Here is a 17,605-nt window from a genome sequence, read left to right as displayed (position 1 = left end):
TGCAGCAGCACGTTAGGCTTGCTGCCCTGGCTAACCTGGAGGCGGCGCAGCAGAAGTCGTCCTACGGGAGGCGAAGGAGCCCGCGCATTCTTGCCGCTCCCTGGAGGACGTCACTGATGACGAGGTGGAGGGAGAAGCTGCGCGCCAAGTCGAGGCACCGCCTGCGCGCCAACGGCCCCCTATTATCTGCTGGCGTTGTCGGAAGCAAGGTCACCAGGCGCGCCACTGCAGAGAGCCCACCCCCGCGTCACCTCAGGGAAACGGCAGAGGGGCGACGCCGTGAGGGGGGTTTCGCCCTGTGAGTCCGCCCCTTCTTGGGGCGTACCCTCGTTCCCGGTGGGACGCCTGGGGAAACTCCGCTGCCTGCGGCTGCCCTGCCTAATAGAGGGCGTGCCCTGCGAAGCCCTTGTGGACACGGGGTCTACAGTCTCGATCGTCCGCACCGGGGTGCTGCCTGGAACGGCGCGCCATCCGCCCAAGGGATGGACCGAGGCGTCAGCGAGCCTGCGCACGGTCACAGGAGAGACCGTGGCGATGTGGGGAAAAAGACGTTTGCGCGTGGCTGTGGGCAACCAGCTGCTGGAGCACGAGTTCTGGCTCGCGGAGATCCAGGATCCGTGCATCGTAGGAATGGATCTCCTGGCCAAGGCGGGGGCGGTGCTGGACCTGGGTAGACGGTCGCTACAGCTGGCAGGTGAGAACATTGCACTCACTCACATGCGGCGGCGGCAAAAGAACCTCAAAACACGCGCCCTCTCCGCCAGTTCATGAGTAGAGGGGACTGGGGCTGTGCACCAAATGGCAGTTGAGGGAGAGCCCGAGGCACACAGCGGGGGCTCCTCTGGTGCAGGGTGCGTCACGCAGCCCTCGGCAACGACTCGTGAAGCGGTGCAGATGCTGTGGCAGCGCAGCGGGGCAGAGTTAGAAGAGGGTCAGCGAGAGCAGTTGAGGGAGCTCCTGAACGCCTTCATGGACATCTTCGCAGCCCGGGATGAAGACTGCACCAAAACGGACCTGGTGCGGCACCACACTGAGACAGGTGGCGCAGCCCCCATCCGCCTGCGGCCGCATCGCCTAGCGCTGGCGAAGAGGCAGATTGCGGAGGAAAAGGTGAGAGAGATGGCGGCAGCTGGCATCATTGAGCCCTCCAGCAGCCCCTGGTCAGCGCCGGCGGTCCTGGTGCAAAAGAAGGACGGCAGCTGGCGGTTCTGCGTGGATTATCGTCGCCTGAATGCGGTAACCAAACAGGACTCCTATCCCCTGCCACGCATTGACGATGCGTTGGACTGCATCGCGGGGTCACAGTGGTTCAGCTCTCTAGATCTGAGGAGTGGCTACTGGCAAGTCGCTTTGGCGCCGGAGGCCCGGGAGAAGACAGCATTCACCCTGGGGCGGGGCCTCTGGCACTTCACGGTCATGCCTTTTGGCCTGTGTAACGCGGCCGCCACCTTTGAACGGCTGATGGAGCGGGTCCTGTCAGATGTGCCCAGGAGCCGGTGCATCGTCTACCTGGACGACCTGCTGGTACACGCCTCCTCCTTTGAGTCTGCGCTGGCAAATCTGAAGGAGGTGTTTGCTGCCATCCGTGCGGCCGGGCTGAAACTGCACCCCGCGAAGTGCAACCTCCTCCAGCGGCAGGTGAAATTCCTGGGCCACGTTGTGGACGCGAATGGAGTGTCCACGGACCCTGACAAGGTGCGGCAGGTGCGAGACTGGCCAGCCCCAGAGAACGTGTCGGAGTTGCAGAGTTTCCTGGGGCTGGCGTCGTATTATCGCCGCTTTGTGCGTGGTTTTGCAGACATCGCAGCACCACTGCACCGCCTCACTGCTAAGGGCACCCCGTTCGAGTGGACCCCTGAGTGCACAGCCGCCTTTCACCGCCTGAGGGAGGCTCTGGCGTCTGCCCCCGTCCTGGCTCTCCCGATCCCTGGGAGGACTTTCATCGTGGACACGGACGCCAGCGATCAAGGCCTCGGAGCTGTGTTGTCGCAGGCGGGAGATGGAGGTGAGAGGGTGGTTGCATTCTACAGCCGCCAGCTGAGTCGCCCAGAGAAGAACTACTGTGTCACGCGGCGAGAGCTCCTGGCCATGGCGACAGGGATTAAACATTTTCATCCCTACCTCTACGGGACCAGGTTCCTGTTGCGGACTGACCACACCTCGCTCACATGGCTCCTAAACTTCAAGGAGCCAGAGGGGCAGATAGCACGGTGGCTGGAGCTGCTGCAGGGGTATGACTTTGAGGTCCAACACCGGCCAGGACGCCTGCACGCCAACGCCGACGCACTTTCTCGGCGCCCTTGCAGTGCAGGCTCGTGCAGGCACTGCGTTCGGCTGGAGGAGCGGCGAGCGACTGCAGAAGAGACCTGCGCTGTGCTGGCGGCAGATGCGGCGAGCGATGGGGGATCCGCTGACGACACAGAGCTGTTCCGCCGGTCCCAGGAAGCCGATCCAGAGCTGGCGGTGGTGCGGGGCTTCCTGCAGTCGGGGCAGCACCCACCCTGGACTGCTGTGGTCCCACACGGACCCACCGTCAAGTCGTACTGCTCACAGTGGGACAGCCTTGAGGTGAGGGGGGGGCTGCTGTATCGGCGTTGGGAGGGGCCAGTGCCCGGCCAAGTCCTGTGGCAGCTTCTCGTCCCCCGTAGCCTCAAGGAAGACGTGTTGCAGGGAGTGCATGGTCCTGCTGGCATTGGGCACTTCGGTGTGGCGAAGACGCTGCACCGGCTGCGCCAGCGGTTTCACTGGGCGGGGTGTCGCCAAGACGTGGAGCTGTTCGTGCACTGCTGCGATGCCTGCACGGTGCGTAAGGGTCCCAGTGACCGGTCGCATGCCCCCCTGCAACGACTTCAGTCGGGCGCCCCAATGGAGAGCGTGGGCGTGGATGTGCTTGGACCCTTTCCCCGCACTGATCGGGGAAACCGCTACGTGCTCGTGGCCATGGACTACTTCACCAAGTGGCCCGAGGCGTACGCGGTACCGGACCAGAGTGCCGCGACCACAGCGGAGCGGTTGGTGGAGTAGATATTCTGCCGTTTTGGGGCGCCAGAGAACCTGCACAGTGACCAGGGCAGGAACTTTGAGTCACAAGTTATGAAAGAGGTGTGCGACCGGCTGGGGGTGCGGAAGACGCGCACCACGCCCCTTCATCCACAGAGCGACGGGCTGGTGGAGCGTTTCAACCGGACACTCACCACGCAGCTCTCTGTGCTTACCTCCCGACATCAGCGCGACTGGGACAGACATGTGCCCCTGGTCCTGTGGGCGTGCCGCTCTGCTGTCCAGGAGTCCACGGGCTGCACCCCTGCCCTGCTCATGTTCGGACGCGAACTGAGGACTCCGGTGGACTTGGCTTTCGGCAGCCCGCCGGAGCCCGAGGTGGGGGGTGAAGTGGGTCCGGAGTACCTTCGGCAACTGCGGCGACGTTTGGAGTCCGCGCACGCTTTTGCCAGGCGCCATCTGACGGAGGCCGGCGGGCGGCAGAAGCGCGCATACGACACGCAGTGTCACGGGTGCCCACTGGCCCCAGGAGACTGGGTGTGGGTATACAATCCCCGGAGGAAACGCGGGCTCTGCCCTAAGCTCACAGACAGCTGGGTGGGTCCCTGCGTGATTTTGGGTCGGCTGTTGGATGTCGTCTACAGGGTGCGGATGGGGCCAGGGCGTCGGCCGGTGGTTCTACACCGTGACAGACTCGCCCCCTACCATCCCAAGGAACCCGCACCGGGGCCTCCCGGAGAGAGTCCACCAGGTCCAGCGGGCTCACCGTCCCCGCACAGACCCAGGAGGGTGCGCCGGTTGCCTCTGCACCTCAGGGACTTTGTACTTTCGGGGTCGACAGTCGCCGGGACGGCCGACTGCTAAAGGAGGGGCAATGTAACATCGTTGAGGGGAGTAAATGTGTAAATAGTTGGCATTAGTGTTTATGTGTGTGTACATAGTTGTGTGTGGTTTCCGATTGGTTGTCGTCCTACTTATGTTCAGTGTTTGAGAGTGGGATTCTGGGGAGTCCCGGGGGGAACCCCTTAACCATAGGGTGCAGCTGGGGGGCTGGGAGTGACCCAGGGGGATTCTGAGGCGTTCTGTGTCTTGTACTGTCTGAAGCATCTTTGTTAAGACTGCTGTTGGAGACATGTACGCTTTCAATAAAGAGCATGTTCCTTTTACCCCGTCTGTCGAGCCAGTTTCCAGTAGCTCTATGGGGGGACGCTACAATATGTTCACTCAGGCATTCCACCTCGTAATGTAATTCAACCTGCCTTGGTTGTTTAATTTATCACCTTTACAAAAATGCATTTTAAATTTACTTTAACAAATTACTAACTCTGTTCTATCTTCTCGTTGAGCACTACCTCGCTACATAAGACCTGAGGAGGCCGGCCAGTGGTGACAGACGAATCCCGTGCTGGCACAGGATGATGTCCATCTGCCGTGACGATCGAGACGTTCCATGCCGAGCTGGAGATCCAAGATGCCATTTACCAACATTACCATTATTACTTGTTACACACTGGCTTACAAATTGTTACTTTCTAGAATGCCCAGGAGGGGTGGGCAACCACTGGCCTGTGGACCCCCAGAGATTTTTTTTCTCCCTCAACCTTCAGTTGGGAGTTTTTGTTCCTTTCCCCGGTGGCCAGTAGGTATACTTATAGCTCTGTAATAAGTTCTTCATTATGGTAGCTATTAGTTGACCGTCTTCTTTGTTTGTATCAATTTTTCTTGCTTTATGCCTGTGTTAAAGCGCTCTGTGTCACTGCGTGAGAAGAGCGCTCTATAAAAATAATAAATAAATAAATATACAACAGTGAGGATCAGAATGGGCACCTGGGAGAGCTCAACAAGAACCTGAGACTGCTCCTCTTTGCTGAGTCGACCCCATTCTTGCACCTGGGCATCCGAGGTCAGAAACTTGAAGGGTTTTGGGCACTGCTTTTGGCTTGCAGCCCTTTCTCTTTGGTGCTGCCCTAAATGAACACTTTTCCAGAGACTGGATGTTGTAGATATGGCTGTTCCAGGCCTCTGTGCTCCTTCGTGGTGACTGGGCCCACGTGGCTCATCCTGCTCTGCTGAATCCCAGCATTCGGATGTTGTGCTTCCCCCTCCTGGCTCACCATCAGCAACGAGGGCAGACTGGGCCTTCTGGACATTCTCCAATGTTTCCAGAGGTTTGGGAACTTGAGGTACATTTATGCTCTCCCCCTGCCTTTGCCCTGGTCTTTGAATTGCTTGGAAAGGCAGAGGCATCCATCTCCCTACCATCTTACCAGCACAAGAAAAGTTCCTGCACAAGAAAAGTTTCTTTCCTCAGGCCATCTACCTCATGAACAGCTAAATCTCCCCCCCCCCCCGCCTAGAGAGTAAACCAGTGCAATACACAATGCTATTTATATTTATAACTATTTATCACATCATATCTCTTACTCACACTCCCTTGCTTTTGTATCTAGTGACTATTTTTGTATATTGTGTACTTTATATTTTTTATCCTTTATTCACATATTCTATCTATCTTCTCATCTGTCTTGTCACTGTCAGTCTGTCTGTGCTGTGGAAGTTTCTGTCACCAAGACAAATTCCTTGTATGTGTGAACATACTTGGCAATAAAGCTCGTTCCGATTCTGATTCTGATTAACAGGAGAAGTCTTTTGAGAAGGTGCAGTGTACTTCCTCTTCAATGAAGTCTGCTTTCCTTTCGCTCTCTACAGCTTAGACAAACACACCTATCAAGAAATACTTATTATTATTAAACTGAATAGCTACTTACAAAAAACAGTGACAGACTCATAATCTAAGCGTATTATGATGTGGTAGCGTTATGTGCGGTAACATTATTTTTAAAAATTAGCTAGCCTAGCAGCGGCAGTAACTTTAGCTACCATTAGCCTACTAGCTAAGTTATGCGATATACTGGTAAGCTAACATTTGTTTGTCATGATGAAACATCGCAGTACCTCTACTTTAACAAATTTTCACGAAATTAAACGTAGGTAAACGACACCAATTTTACTCTCCTGAACACGTATCCCCTTGCGTTGCTCACTTGCGCTGGACTTGGCTGGAGTAACGCTCTGGAAACTCAGTTTTCCCGCTCCTACTCCCCCTTCCTACGCACAAAGGTTTGTGCCGTGCGGGCGGTTCATGGCTCTTCAGCCTAATAGCGCCACACGGAACATGTGCGTCGGACAACTTTGAGCGGCGAAAAAAGTCACCTGTCAGTGTGGTCAGAGTGCACAACAGGGGTAGCCAGAGGGGTGGCCGAGCTTCAGTCAGGGGTGGCACTGGCCACCCATGGCCACCACGTAGCTACACCCCTGGAGTCCCGTTCTCTGCTGCTCCCACGAATGGTCTGAACAGAGAGAACAGTCACACTGCGCTGAATGACACACAACACTTATCCATTAAGAGTCACATTACACACTTCTCCACATTTTCCCCTTTTCAGAAGGCAGATGAAGATACGAGGCCCTTTATTTTCAGTTAATGTCGGAATACCATAGCTGTTACGTGTTTCAGTCAACCTTCTGTTGAAACAAAAGCTGCAATGATTATCTAGCAAAGGCTGTTCCGTGCTGTATTTCTGCATCATTACACAAAGTGATGCCTCTTGCTGTCAGAGGTTAATGCAATTCTTTATCCCTCAGTGCAGTGTCATCTCACATGTCTCGTGGAAACAGCCCTTTCAGGGGCCACTCTTGCCACCCCTGGGTGGGAAAAAGGAACCACCCTGAGATGGTTTAGATAGAACATCTCTCCTCACTGTTTCCATCAACCCAGAAGGGTAGGAGTAGTAGACTAACTTCATTTGGTGCAAAATAAACTTCAAAAAGAGCAGCACATCCTCTCAATACATTGTTTATGTAACAGTCTGTAGTATAATCTATACTCTCCCAGCTATCCCCAGGGCACTTCACACCACACAGTTTACTACAGTGAAAAGGAAGAACAGCAACTTCTTTTCATTTTCTTTATATCACAGTATAGGTATCAAGCACCCCTATAAATTTCAACACATGTAAATTTCAATTTCTCAGCAAAATCTAACTTCTTTTAAATCTAAAGAAAGCAATGTTTCAGCAGAACTTCAAAAGAAAGAGAAGTAAAAGAAAGAGCTGGCAATTTTTAACTACTCATTGCAAACCCAGAGAAGAGGGCTTTTCTCCTGGGCAGCTGAAGCAGGGGGTTCCTGTCGCATGGCTTCTGCAAGCTGGAGAAGAACCTTCCCCACCAGGGTTCTGGGACATACCACACAGGTGGAAGTATTGCGGTTAAGGACAAGGAGCTGAAACACTGGTCAAATGGCAGGAGAGGACCATCTGCCACATCCTTGAACAAAGTCCATTCACCTCCCTCACAATGACAACAACCAGCTATACAACCAGTTGTATAAACAGGCAACAAAGTGAACGAATCTGGCAAGAAACTGCAAGTGCAGTGACAATAAAAAACTTGTGTCACAGTTCACAAGTGTAACTCTCAGTACATCACCCACTTATAAAATTGGATTTGAAAAAGACCCAGTGAGGACAATCCCAAACCTGGAACTGCCTTTCAGTAGCTGAACCCCAGAATGGAAACCCAGTGCCCTACAGCACCTTGTTGGCACAACATAGTGGAACTCTTCTTCAAGCAACATCACCCATATGTGACTATGAGACTTTCGCCATTTCAGAATACCAAGCCCTCAAAAGAAATCATTCCAAGACGTGTGTAACCCTTCACACGAAAGTCTGGAGAGCACCTTTAGGTGTTGGCCTTATTCGAGCATGGCCATTCGGAGACAAAAGAGCTTGCACTGTTGCTTGTCTATCTCTTCCTCCCCTCTCCCTGCTCCTAATGACATACATTACAACAGGGCAGACCATGAGGAGTCAGTAGGCTTCCTTTCAGCTGTGTGCGTGTGTCTGTGTGTGTGTGAGAGACAGAGAAAAGAGGAGTGCGCACACATACGTGCCTGACAGAAAAATGCACTTGGGAGGATGTGTAAACCTGGGACTGGACAGGGCTTTTGCATTTGCGTGTGTGCGTGGGTCTCACACTGCTCAGTCAGGGAGCTGCTGAACTGCTGTAGCATGCCGAGGCGGCGAGGAAGGGGGGCGGAGTCCGAGGTAAGACAGCCACAGCTGGGACTAATTGCTGCCTCTATTTCTTCCCCCGGGTCCGCCAGCGAAGAAAGAGAGGAGGAGGAGAGAGACAGAGAGACGGAAACCGACAAGGACATTCCCAGACCCTATCCCAGCCCCAGATCATGACCCTGCCCCCGGTCTCGAGTCCCCAGACGTCGCGGCCGTCCCCGGAGCACTGCCCCGACACATCTGTTCCCGGTCAGCATAACGGTCAGTTCAGTGGATGTTACCGTGAAAAGACAGACAACTACCAAAGAGGAGCTGAGTTCAAGCTGCAAACATTTCTCATAATTAAAACAGCTTTACATGTCAAAGGAGCAGCCACTTTACTAATACTGTCACCACAGAGGGGATTTAAATTCAACATGAAAAAAGCCCTTAATTTTGAAGCGGGTAGCTGCACAAGTGAACAACATAAATTTAATACTAATTACAAGCATGCATCAGCTGTAAGTTATGACATTCAGCACTTATATCAGTCAGATATACATATATACACTTGCAAGTTATTACATTGACTAATGCAACCAGATGCACCCAACAGTTTGAAAGAGGCCAAATAGTTTGCAGCTGAAGTGCATGTGCATCCATCACACAAATGCAAAATAATTATATGTGGAAAAGGGAAGAGTGTAAAACACAGACAACATAATCTTAACCAGGGAAATGCACTGGAAAGGAATAAAACCACAAAAGGGCCATCAAAAATTTACGAAGGGATTTATACCTCCGTGACTGAATGTCAAGAAAAACTGATATTACATCAAAAGACAATATGAAAAAATGCAAACCTCCCTGGATGAATAAGAGCACAACCAGGAGCTCTGAGCAGCAGAAGAACCCAAATGGTCTGATTAGTCATCTTCATCCTTTTTTCACCTGTATCTGGGTGGGTTCACATTTGAAGAGATCCAAATTGTTTCAACACACGCTGTTCCACTCTGTAACACAGCAGAAGAGCCGCAGCGGTACGTGCAGCCATTGCACAGAGGTTATTGCGTCTGATGATTGCTCTTCATATGACAGCCAAGAAGTACGAATCCATTTTAAATGACTAGATACACATTGTGGTGCAAAGACTAATTTCAAAATAACACCAAAATGCACACAGTTAAATGGATTCAAGAATGGATATAGTTAAATGCCTCGCACCGTCTCTCTGATAAAGTGATTGAAATATCACAAACCTTTATGGTAAGGTCAGAAACACATATATAAACCACCTCCCAAGTACTGAGTGTGACACGCTGGGGCGGACGGGGAAGGAGTTGCCACACCTGGGGATAATAATGAACCCTATTTCTACCCGTGCCCGACAGTGAGGGAGAGAGACGGAGGAGGAGACATAGAGCACGTGCACCGAGCACGAGACAGCGACACCTCACCCAGCCCCAAACAAACCCGAAACTAGGTTTGCTTGAGACTTTCATGTCTGCAGCTATGTCTCCTTCTCTTAATGTAATGCATAAATTGTACTTTTGCTGAGATGTACGTCCATTTGGACAAAAACGTCTGCTAAATGAATCAATGTAAATGTAGATTCCCCGCCACACCACTTCCCGGTTTCCCCCTTTCCTCCCCTTCCTTCCCCATGACCCAGGGTCCTGTCGGTCTGTCTCAGGGGACCAATAAACAGACACAAGAACACACACACCTGAGGTCTCTGGCATCTTGTGTCACACTGAAGCTTACTAATATTTATATGTTTTGCATTTCCATTGTTTTTTCCCCCAGTACACAGAGTGTTATTTTAATATATGAAGTTAACTACAACAAACGTTATTAAAAGTGCCTCGATTCACCAATTTTCTCCAAACGAAATACTTTCATCAAGAGAGCATCAATTCAAATGCAAGTGTGTATGCAGATGAACTCCAAAAACCAATGGTAATACTTAATACATCGTACGCAGAGTGGCGACAGGTGAGCAGGTTTCATACAAATTTGGTTAAAGGAGAAGGAAACCTATGTGAGAATTTCTGACATGAACCTTCCACTGCATTGTCACTTGGTGCTTGATCCCCATCCTATGCACTGTCATTGAACCAACAGTAAAACTCTCATACTGCGTCTATTTCCACGCAAGCAGTATAAGACTGCTCTGAGGAATCTCTGCACAAGTGGAGTAAATGCGTTGTGAAACATGTTACATGCACAGGAAAATGAGTAGGCAGTGGTTTCAAAAGCTAGAACAATCCAGCAGTAGAAATCCTGCCACGTAGAATCAGCACCCGGGTAGTTCCTGCTTCCCACACACACATTTTTTTGGTCCTGTTAGCCTGGTACTCAAGGATTACAACTAATGGACTAGAAGATTGCAGCCCTTTCCCCACACAACTAACCATGCTTCAGCTGTCAGTTGCCCAGAGACTTATTCCCTTTCTTGAATCATGTTTTCTCTGAAATAGTGAATAGCAAAGCTGCGTAAAACTTTGTCATGTGAATGTGGAAGATGGAACAGTTGTAATACATCCCTCTCAGAGCTATTTCTCAGATGCTTCCATGCTCCAAAAACATCTCAAACACAGCAGTGTAATCAGAGCACAAAGATACAGTAATGTCAGAGGAGGCAGGCTGTAACCAAGCAGGACAGGATGCATAGCAGGAGTAGCACACTGATTGGCTATGAGGTCAAGATGTGTCTGTGTTCTGCAAACAAACTTGTCAGCCAATGACAATACTGCTTTCCTGAGCCTCAAGCAAGGCTAAGAAGGACTGAAGACACTGCAGTAACAGACAAAACATTCAAACTCATTAGCACCATATATAATTGTACCTACACAACAAGAAAGTTTTTTCTTGTTTAGAAGCCAAAGGACAAATGGAAAAATCTAGCGGAAGCTTGTCAACCATAAGGGGTTCCACACATTTTAATATGCCTGTTCATTTGTGTCTTCAAGACTGCTCAAAGGTTCTTTCTAACACTGAATATCTCAAGTGCACATGTAAGTAAGTGAAAAAGTGAAAGGCTCTCAGCTCCAGCCCCATCTGGTACTTAAGAGGCGCACTGGGCACCACTTCATAAGCATCAACTTTCTCCTGCATTTCCACGATCCATTCCTCCTCTTTGTCCATCCTGTGTCTGCAGAGACTGTTAAAGCTTGCATCATAGTCAGCATGCTGTGGAAGTATTATCCTGAAGCTCTGGAGTTCTGTTTCAATCCCACCAGCAAGGCCCTTCTCAACTTGGGGCCACCCAACAGCCATTGATCCTTTATTTCATCTCTCAGCCTGTGAGCACCATGGACTTCTCACAGCTAAGGGTACCTCATTATTGCTTTCAATCTGCTTACACCACTGTCCTCTCACAACCCTGGGTCCCTCATTGCCGCCCTCAGCCTGGTAGATCTGGTGACCCCTTGCAGCTGTGGGGATGCTCCTCCTGAGCACAGCCTGATCTCCTTGGAGTCTCTTGAGGGAGAAGCTGATGGAAAACATACCTTCCTCTGCTTCATTCCTAAAGAAAGATAATACCTTTCTATTTCCACATTTACATGTACCTGATTTCCATAAATCAGAATGTACCTTCTGAAAATAAAAATGCCATTTCTATCAAGTTCTAAGTAATACAGTCAATAACTTCGAACACTGGCTATTTAAATCTGAGCTCTTGCTACAAATAGGCTGGGCTTGCAACATATCATTTGTACTTTATTGTTAAACAATGCCCTGTAGCACATGCATCAGATTTAAAACTGTTTTGGAAAGAAATGAAAGTGATTGTGTCAAGTTATTTTGCACTTATTCTGAATGGAAAGCAACCACTTTAACCTGTTTAAGGAGAAATAATACAAATTCAGGTATCTTGAAAAATAATAAGAAGGCCCACTTATTGTGCCATTCAGTTAATTTGTTAATTAGAAAAATATAGAAACTATTTTCTACCCAGATAGTCAGTAATTCAAAACACTGGCTGAAAAAGTAAATTAGTGTGGCAGGGTACTACATTATGAAATTTTAAAAAAATTTAAAAAAAAAAAAAAAAAACCCACTAAAAGCCAGCTGACAAAATTCATATTACTGCTTGTATATGGAAGTTAAATGACATGCTCTTTTGAAAAGCAGAACCACTAAGCTACAGTCATATTTATGTGCATTAATCCTAAATTCAAAATGCACAACTGTAAGTGCTAGCAAATTTCCAAAACAACACATGAACACACAGGGGAATGATGTTACCACATTCAAAGAAAAAAAAATCCTTTGTAGCTCCAAAGGCCATCCTCTGTTAGGCTGAAGACTCAGAACTCTTGGTTGCAGAAGTCAACAAGTAATTAAAAGACAAAGAAATGCAACAATAAAAAATAAAGACCACAAAGAATATTGCCAAATTATGCTGTACTTTGGAAAAATATCATAACCATCTTCAAGTTCAGTATTTTACTGTGTAACAAGTCCCTGTGGCAGCTTCAGTGATTTTACCATATGTGGCTCCAATAAGCAGTTACTTTGTCATGCAAGGATTTTGTCAGGAGTGCATTGGTGCTTTTCGGACACATTACATCCTGGTCTGTCAACATTTGAGAGAATTCAGCGACGAATAAAATCCTTTGTAGCTCCAAAGGCCATCCTATGCTAGGCTGAAGATTCAGAACTCTTGGTCGCAGAAGTCACCACACATTAAGTTATGGGCACAGAAAATGCAGAGAGAACACCCCCCCGGCTGATGTCAAACAGCAAAGTAAGTGGACGCCAGAGCGTTGTTAAAGTAAGTGCATGTGCAATGGAGAAAGCTCAGAGTGCTGTTATCAAGGCGAGTAGATCTCTGGGATGTCATACAACCACAAAGAGTCGAGCACATCCGCAGGATGTCACTTGTCAGGGCCGAACCAGGAACATTCCAGAGTACTGAGAGAGGGGATGTTTGACTTGCTTGTCTCCTATGGCCGGCTTTCTAAACTGCCCACCCGGGCCTCCAAATCTTCCACCATCTTCCTCAGCAGCTTAACATCAAGATGGAAGTAAACGTAGAACTCCCGCTCGCATCTCAGGGTCGGGCTTCGCTCCAGCTGGGCTCGCTTGCCTCGGATGTCCATCAGGATTTCCTTCATCATCTTGTTGAAGCAGTCCAGCTGGGCCTCCAGGCCCTGCAACCCACCTCTGAGCTCCTGTGAGAAGTACCAGGGTGAGATGAGTCACCAGGAGGTATGGAACACTGAATCTAGAATACTGCCTCTTTTAATTACCAAGTAGTTCTACACTTTCATAAATGATAAAATCATCTACAATACATATTTTTCAGCTTTGCATGAACTATGAACAGAAAAATCCAAGAATGTGTCAAACTTCAATTCATGAATGTACTTAGTTAATTACACACGTGGCAAAAAAAAAAAAAAACACAAAGCCTCATTAGTTTTCACATGAAGGCCCTTGCATAATCCCCAAAAAAGTAAAATATTTTAAACAAATTAAGATATCACTACAAACCAGAAAGTAAAAAGAATGCTGCCACCAAATAAAACAGTAAGTGGGAATAAAAGCACATTACTGCTAAACTGGAGATAAGACCACACAAACACTGCATATCACTGCAAACACTGAATGGTTGGTGAGAAAGCTTATGCCAACAATAAAAACTGAAAAGAAACAAAGGAGTTTCAAACTTGTTTTAGGAGTGGCTGTCCTTTTAGTGAAACCAAAAAAAGGAATTCAACTGTTACTAATGGATTAGCCACGAAATTTGTGCCAATACTTTACCATTTAATTGTGGTTGATCAAAAGGGCTCAGCTCTACCTGGATTTCACAAATATGCACATATAGAAAGGAGGCCCAAAATGGGACCATGAAAAGGGGAACTTACCTGTGAGCTGGGGCAGAGTTCCTGGCCAAGAGTGGCACATATCTGTGGTGCCAAAACTGGCTGCTGCAGCCCACAGTGTGTGGCCCCACGAAGTACACTGCATTCGCCTTCCAGGCAGGCAGAGCTGAAGGCCTCTTCTTGAGAGGCAGCTGCCAACGCCTCCAGTGTTGAGCGCAACAAATCCTGAAGGCTCTGAGCAGCCTGCATCAAGCCCTCATATGTCTGGTAAGGCTGCTCCTGCTCAAGACCACCAACAGACTCTAGAACCCGGTACAGCCTGGAGGAAAAACACAGCACATAAAATGACTGAACTATAACAATATGGCTCCCATGTTACAGGTTATATTCAGGCTAACCATCTTCTATAATGTTCCTGCTGCCGCATCACACATATATGGGAGGCAATGGATTTAAATTAGATTGGAGACAAAAACAGAGGACCACAGAATTGGGAGAAATATAAATTCTGTTTACCCGCAGTAATCACCTTACATAAACCTCTATTTAAGCATAACCAAAAGTTAAATGTGAGACAAGGTATACAAAGAACTACATCACCACCCCGAGGACCCACCTGCTTAAGGCAGAATCACTGGGCCCAATGATGTCACATGGCCTGGGAATCAGAGCCACCTTAGGCTGAGAGAAGGTATGGAGGCGCTGATTCAGAATGGTTCGGGCATTATTCAGATGCCCGACCGCGTCCCCCAACTGCCGCTGCAGGTGGCGCTCCTTCCGAAGCTCCAGCTCATGGGCCAACTGCAGCAGCTCAAAGCTGGCCTTCTGTCGCAACAGGTAGCTGCACACCTGGTCCTGACGAGAGGTGTAGTAGTCCTGCCGAGCCACTTGCAGGTTGAAGTCACCACGCACCACAGATACATTAAGCAACTGAGCACTCTCCCGCAGGGCACTCGGAACACGTTTGCAGAGCAGAGCTTGTAGCTCGGCCACCAGCCCACGCAACTCCGGCTCCAGTTCCACCCTGCATTGCTGAAGAGCCAGAGATCAAGAGCCAAAAACATCCAGGGAGTGTAGAGTTTGAGTGAGCAGGATAGCAATGGAAATGACATAGGTCAGGGAATATGGGGGGGGGGGGGGGGGGGGATTAATCATGTTTTTGAAGGACTCACTGATATATTTAAAACAGACTTATGTAGCACATGTAAAGTTTTTATTCAAAGTAGTTTAAATGAAAAATTTAAATCTCTTCCATGTAACAGATTTTTTTTATTAACTCACATGATGTTATGGGTAAAAGTGGGATTTCAACCAGCAATCATTTAACAAAAGTCCAGTTCATTAACTACTGTGCTCTGTGCAATCTAATATAGAATTATCTAAGGAAATGGAGAATCCCATACTGGCAACACAATCCCTCACCTTGGCCTTGCTGCGCATGTTTTCTGCGATACACTGCAGGCCGGCACAGGCTGCACGCTCCTCGGCACGGGCGAGGAAGAGCTCGTGCTGGGCCACAATGTGGGCCCACTGCAGCCGTGCCATCTCTGTTCGGCGGGCTTCCACTACCTGTTCATCTTCCTCTTCACAGGTGCTAAGCTCTAGCAGCTGGAAGTTGTCTGCAGTTGAGCTCTCAACAATATCTGAAATGCCTTGGAAGAACTGCTTCTGAGTGAGGAGCGCAAGGGCTTTGGTGTTGGCTTCCTCCTGGCATAGGTAGGGCCTCAGAGACAACTGGGAAAGGAAGACAGCGTGTCCCGGGGGCAAGGTGCAAGGGGGCTCAGAAAGGTCCTGTTCAGACCTGCAAGGCGCAACACGGAGGAACGTTGCGAGCCGCTTCACCTCCTCAGTCAACATCTGCAGCCCAGCATTCATCTCTGCATTCTCAGCTCCCAGGGAAGCAACAGCATCCTTCAGCTGCCGAGAGGCCTCGTCCCGCCGCAAGGACAGACGCATAGCTGCATCGGTGCGTGCAGTCAGCAAGACCTGGAGCTTCCGGTGCCGTCGCACCTTCAGATTCCTCTCCCTGCGCAACGCTTGCAGCTCCTGTTCCAGCTGCGCCACGTTGACCTCGTCCAGCCCCGCAGGCAGAGCGCGCACGTCCGTGGCAGAGGCCGTCTGGCAAGTCTTCAGCACCTTCCCCAGGGATGCCTCATCCAGGATGGGTTTCCCAGCATCGCGTAGGGCACGGAAGGACCGCGCCTCCTCCGGACTGAGTACATTGCTCCTGGTCAAACCGCTGCAGAAGAAGCGCAGGAACTGCTGGTGCTCGGGTGTATCGAAGAGCCAGTCGAAATCCTCACCCTTCAGAGTGGAGGCACCAGGGTAGCCCAGATGGGCCACAGCCTCCACGAAGCGGCAGCCGTCCAACATCCCCTCGCAGGCACCACAGACACAGAGCGAAGGGCTCTTGTCAGTTCTCTCTCTCTCTCCAGAGAGCCAGAGGGAGAGAGTCACACAGACAGGCTGAGAGAGCCTACCAAAACGCACCACAGACCAAGGTTTCTAAAGAAGGCAAAAAAGGTTATATTAAAATTTCGGCAAACAAATAAGAAAGATTGTAACTGAACTTAGTATTTACAATTAGCTGAAGTGAAAAAACAGCCGACTGCGAAGAAACTTCGTCTTTCTCAAAATCATTGGTGCTGTACTGTACATCCAGAAGAAAACGTTATTTTAAAAAAAATGATGATCAGACTTCAGATGAAATGTAACGTAGAATGTTTTTTTGTTTTTTTTTAATCTGAAGAACCATTAAGTTTAACATAAGGTTCAAATAATATCGGCAGGGAATCGGATGACTGGACAGCACTCACGCGTAAAGAAACAAAATGTAAAGATATAAAGGCTGATAATAACACTTAATATTTTCCGCTGTGTTCTACCTTCACTGCCTCCGAGCTCCACGACGGCCGGATCTTCCCGCCTTTGAGCCCACGGCTGCAGTCATTGGCTGGAAAAACGTAGATCGTGACGTCAGACGCTACGCGAATGTGACTACGGTACTGTCACGTTCCTCCACGAGGGCCACGAGCGCCACGAGCGCCACAGACGTCATCCGGCACATGTTCACGCCCCGGAACGTGCGCTTTTTTCATTGGCTGGACAGCAGTGGCGCGTAACATTAAAAAAAATCTAAACGGATACTGTATTTTATTCAATTAAAGTCAATTCTGGGTTAACCGAGAAGGTTGTGTACTTAAATTTAAATATGAACAAACAGTGTCTCATTATTATGGTATCATTTTGAATTTCCTCAGACATTAGCTAACGCCGGAGTATAAGTTATAACGAAGTTAAGCTGTGTTAGCGCCACTCACTGGACTGCTCATGACATGATGAAGCAAATAGCATAAGATGCCTTTTTAGGTCCCATTTTAAGAAATTAAACTGTTCAAAACTTCAGGGACAAACGATGCAAAGGTCACTGACGTTTAGATAAATACGGAACGCGCCGACATACCTTAAAATCGTTAGGAAGCCGGTAGTTGCCCCGACGCCGTTTTCAACTACTGCTAATTTGCCACAGTGAGCGAATGTCGGTGACGTCATCAAAGAGCGCCACGTAAACCTTTTCCTTTTGTGATCTTTTCTAATTGTTCATGCGGTAGAGTATTGAGAACGACCTTAGAAACAATGAAAAGAGAACAATCATGCAAAAATACAAAAGCCAGGGAAATACCACTACAGATCACAATTTTGATCACAATATCTGT

The 17,605-nt window shown here is 49.1% G+C and overlaps 1 protein-coding gene across 2 annotated transcripts; it reads right to left on the bottom strand.

Moving 5' to 3' along the window:
• Nucleotides 1-12,529: 12,529 nt before the first annotated feature.
• Nucleotides 12,530-17,431, bottom strand: haus3 (HAUS augmin-like complex, subunit 3). 2 transcript variants are annotated; one of them, XM_018729922.2, is made up of 6 exons: nt 17,353-17,431; nt 16,775-16,842; nt 15,312-16,394; nt 14,506-14,921; nt 13,932-14,208; nt 12,530-13,235 (listed from the first exon to the last, which is right to left on the bottom strand). In XM_018729922.2, exons 3-6 carry the CDS (start codon nt 16,260-16,262, stop codon nt 13,008-13,010), a joined length of 1,872 nt encoding a protein of 623 aa, XP_018585438.2. In that variant the 5' UTR covers nt 16,263-16,394; nt 16,775-16,842; nt 17,353-17,431; the 3' UTR covers nt 12,530-13,007. The 2 variants fall into 2 exon arrangements, with proteins under 2 accessions (XP_018585438.2, XP_018585446.2); XM_018729930.2 differs by lacking the exon at nt 17,353-17,431 and having other exon boundaries at nt 16,775-16,848.
• Between the last annotated feature and the right edge of the window lie 174 nt (nt 17,432-17,605).

This window comes from Scleropages formosus, chromosome 1 (assembly GCF_900964775.1).
Source record: "Scleropages formosus chromosome 1, fSclFor1.1, whole genome shotgun sequence".
Taxonomy (NCBI): domain Eukaryota; kingdom Metazoa; phylum Chordata; class Actinopteri; order Osteoglossiformes; family Osteoglossidae; genus Scleropages; species Scleropages formosus.
Note: the sequence above shows the minus strand (reverse complement) of the source record. Positions and strands in the feature narration are given on the sequence as shown.

Excerpts from the sequence above, each read along its gene's own strand:
- haus3 (XM_018729922.2), bottom strand. The coding sequence starts at position 16,262 with ATGTTGGACGGCTGCCGCTTCGTGGAGGCTGTGGCCCATCTGGGCTAC. Across the intron at positions 14,922-15,311 it reads ACATGCGCAGCAAGGCCAAG|CAATGCAGGGTGGAACTGGA; the intron begins GTGAGGGATTGT and ends CTGGCTCTTCAG. Across the intron at positions 13,236-13,931 it reads AACTCTGCCCCAGCTCACAG|GAGCTCAGAGGTGGGTTGCA; the intron begins GTAAGTTCCCCT and ends TACTTCTCACAG.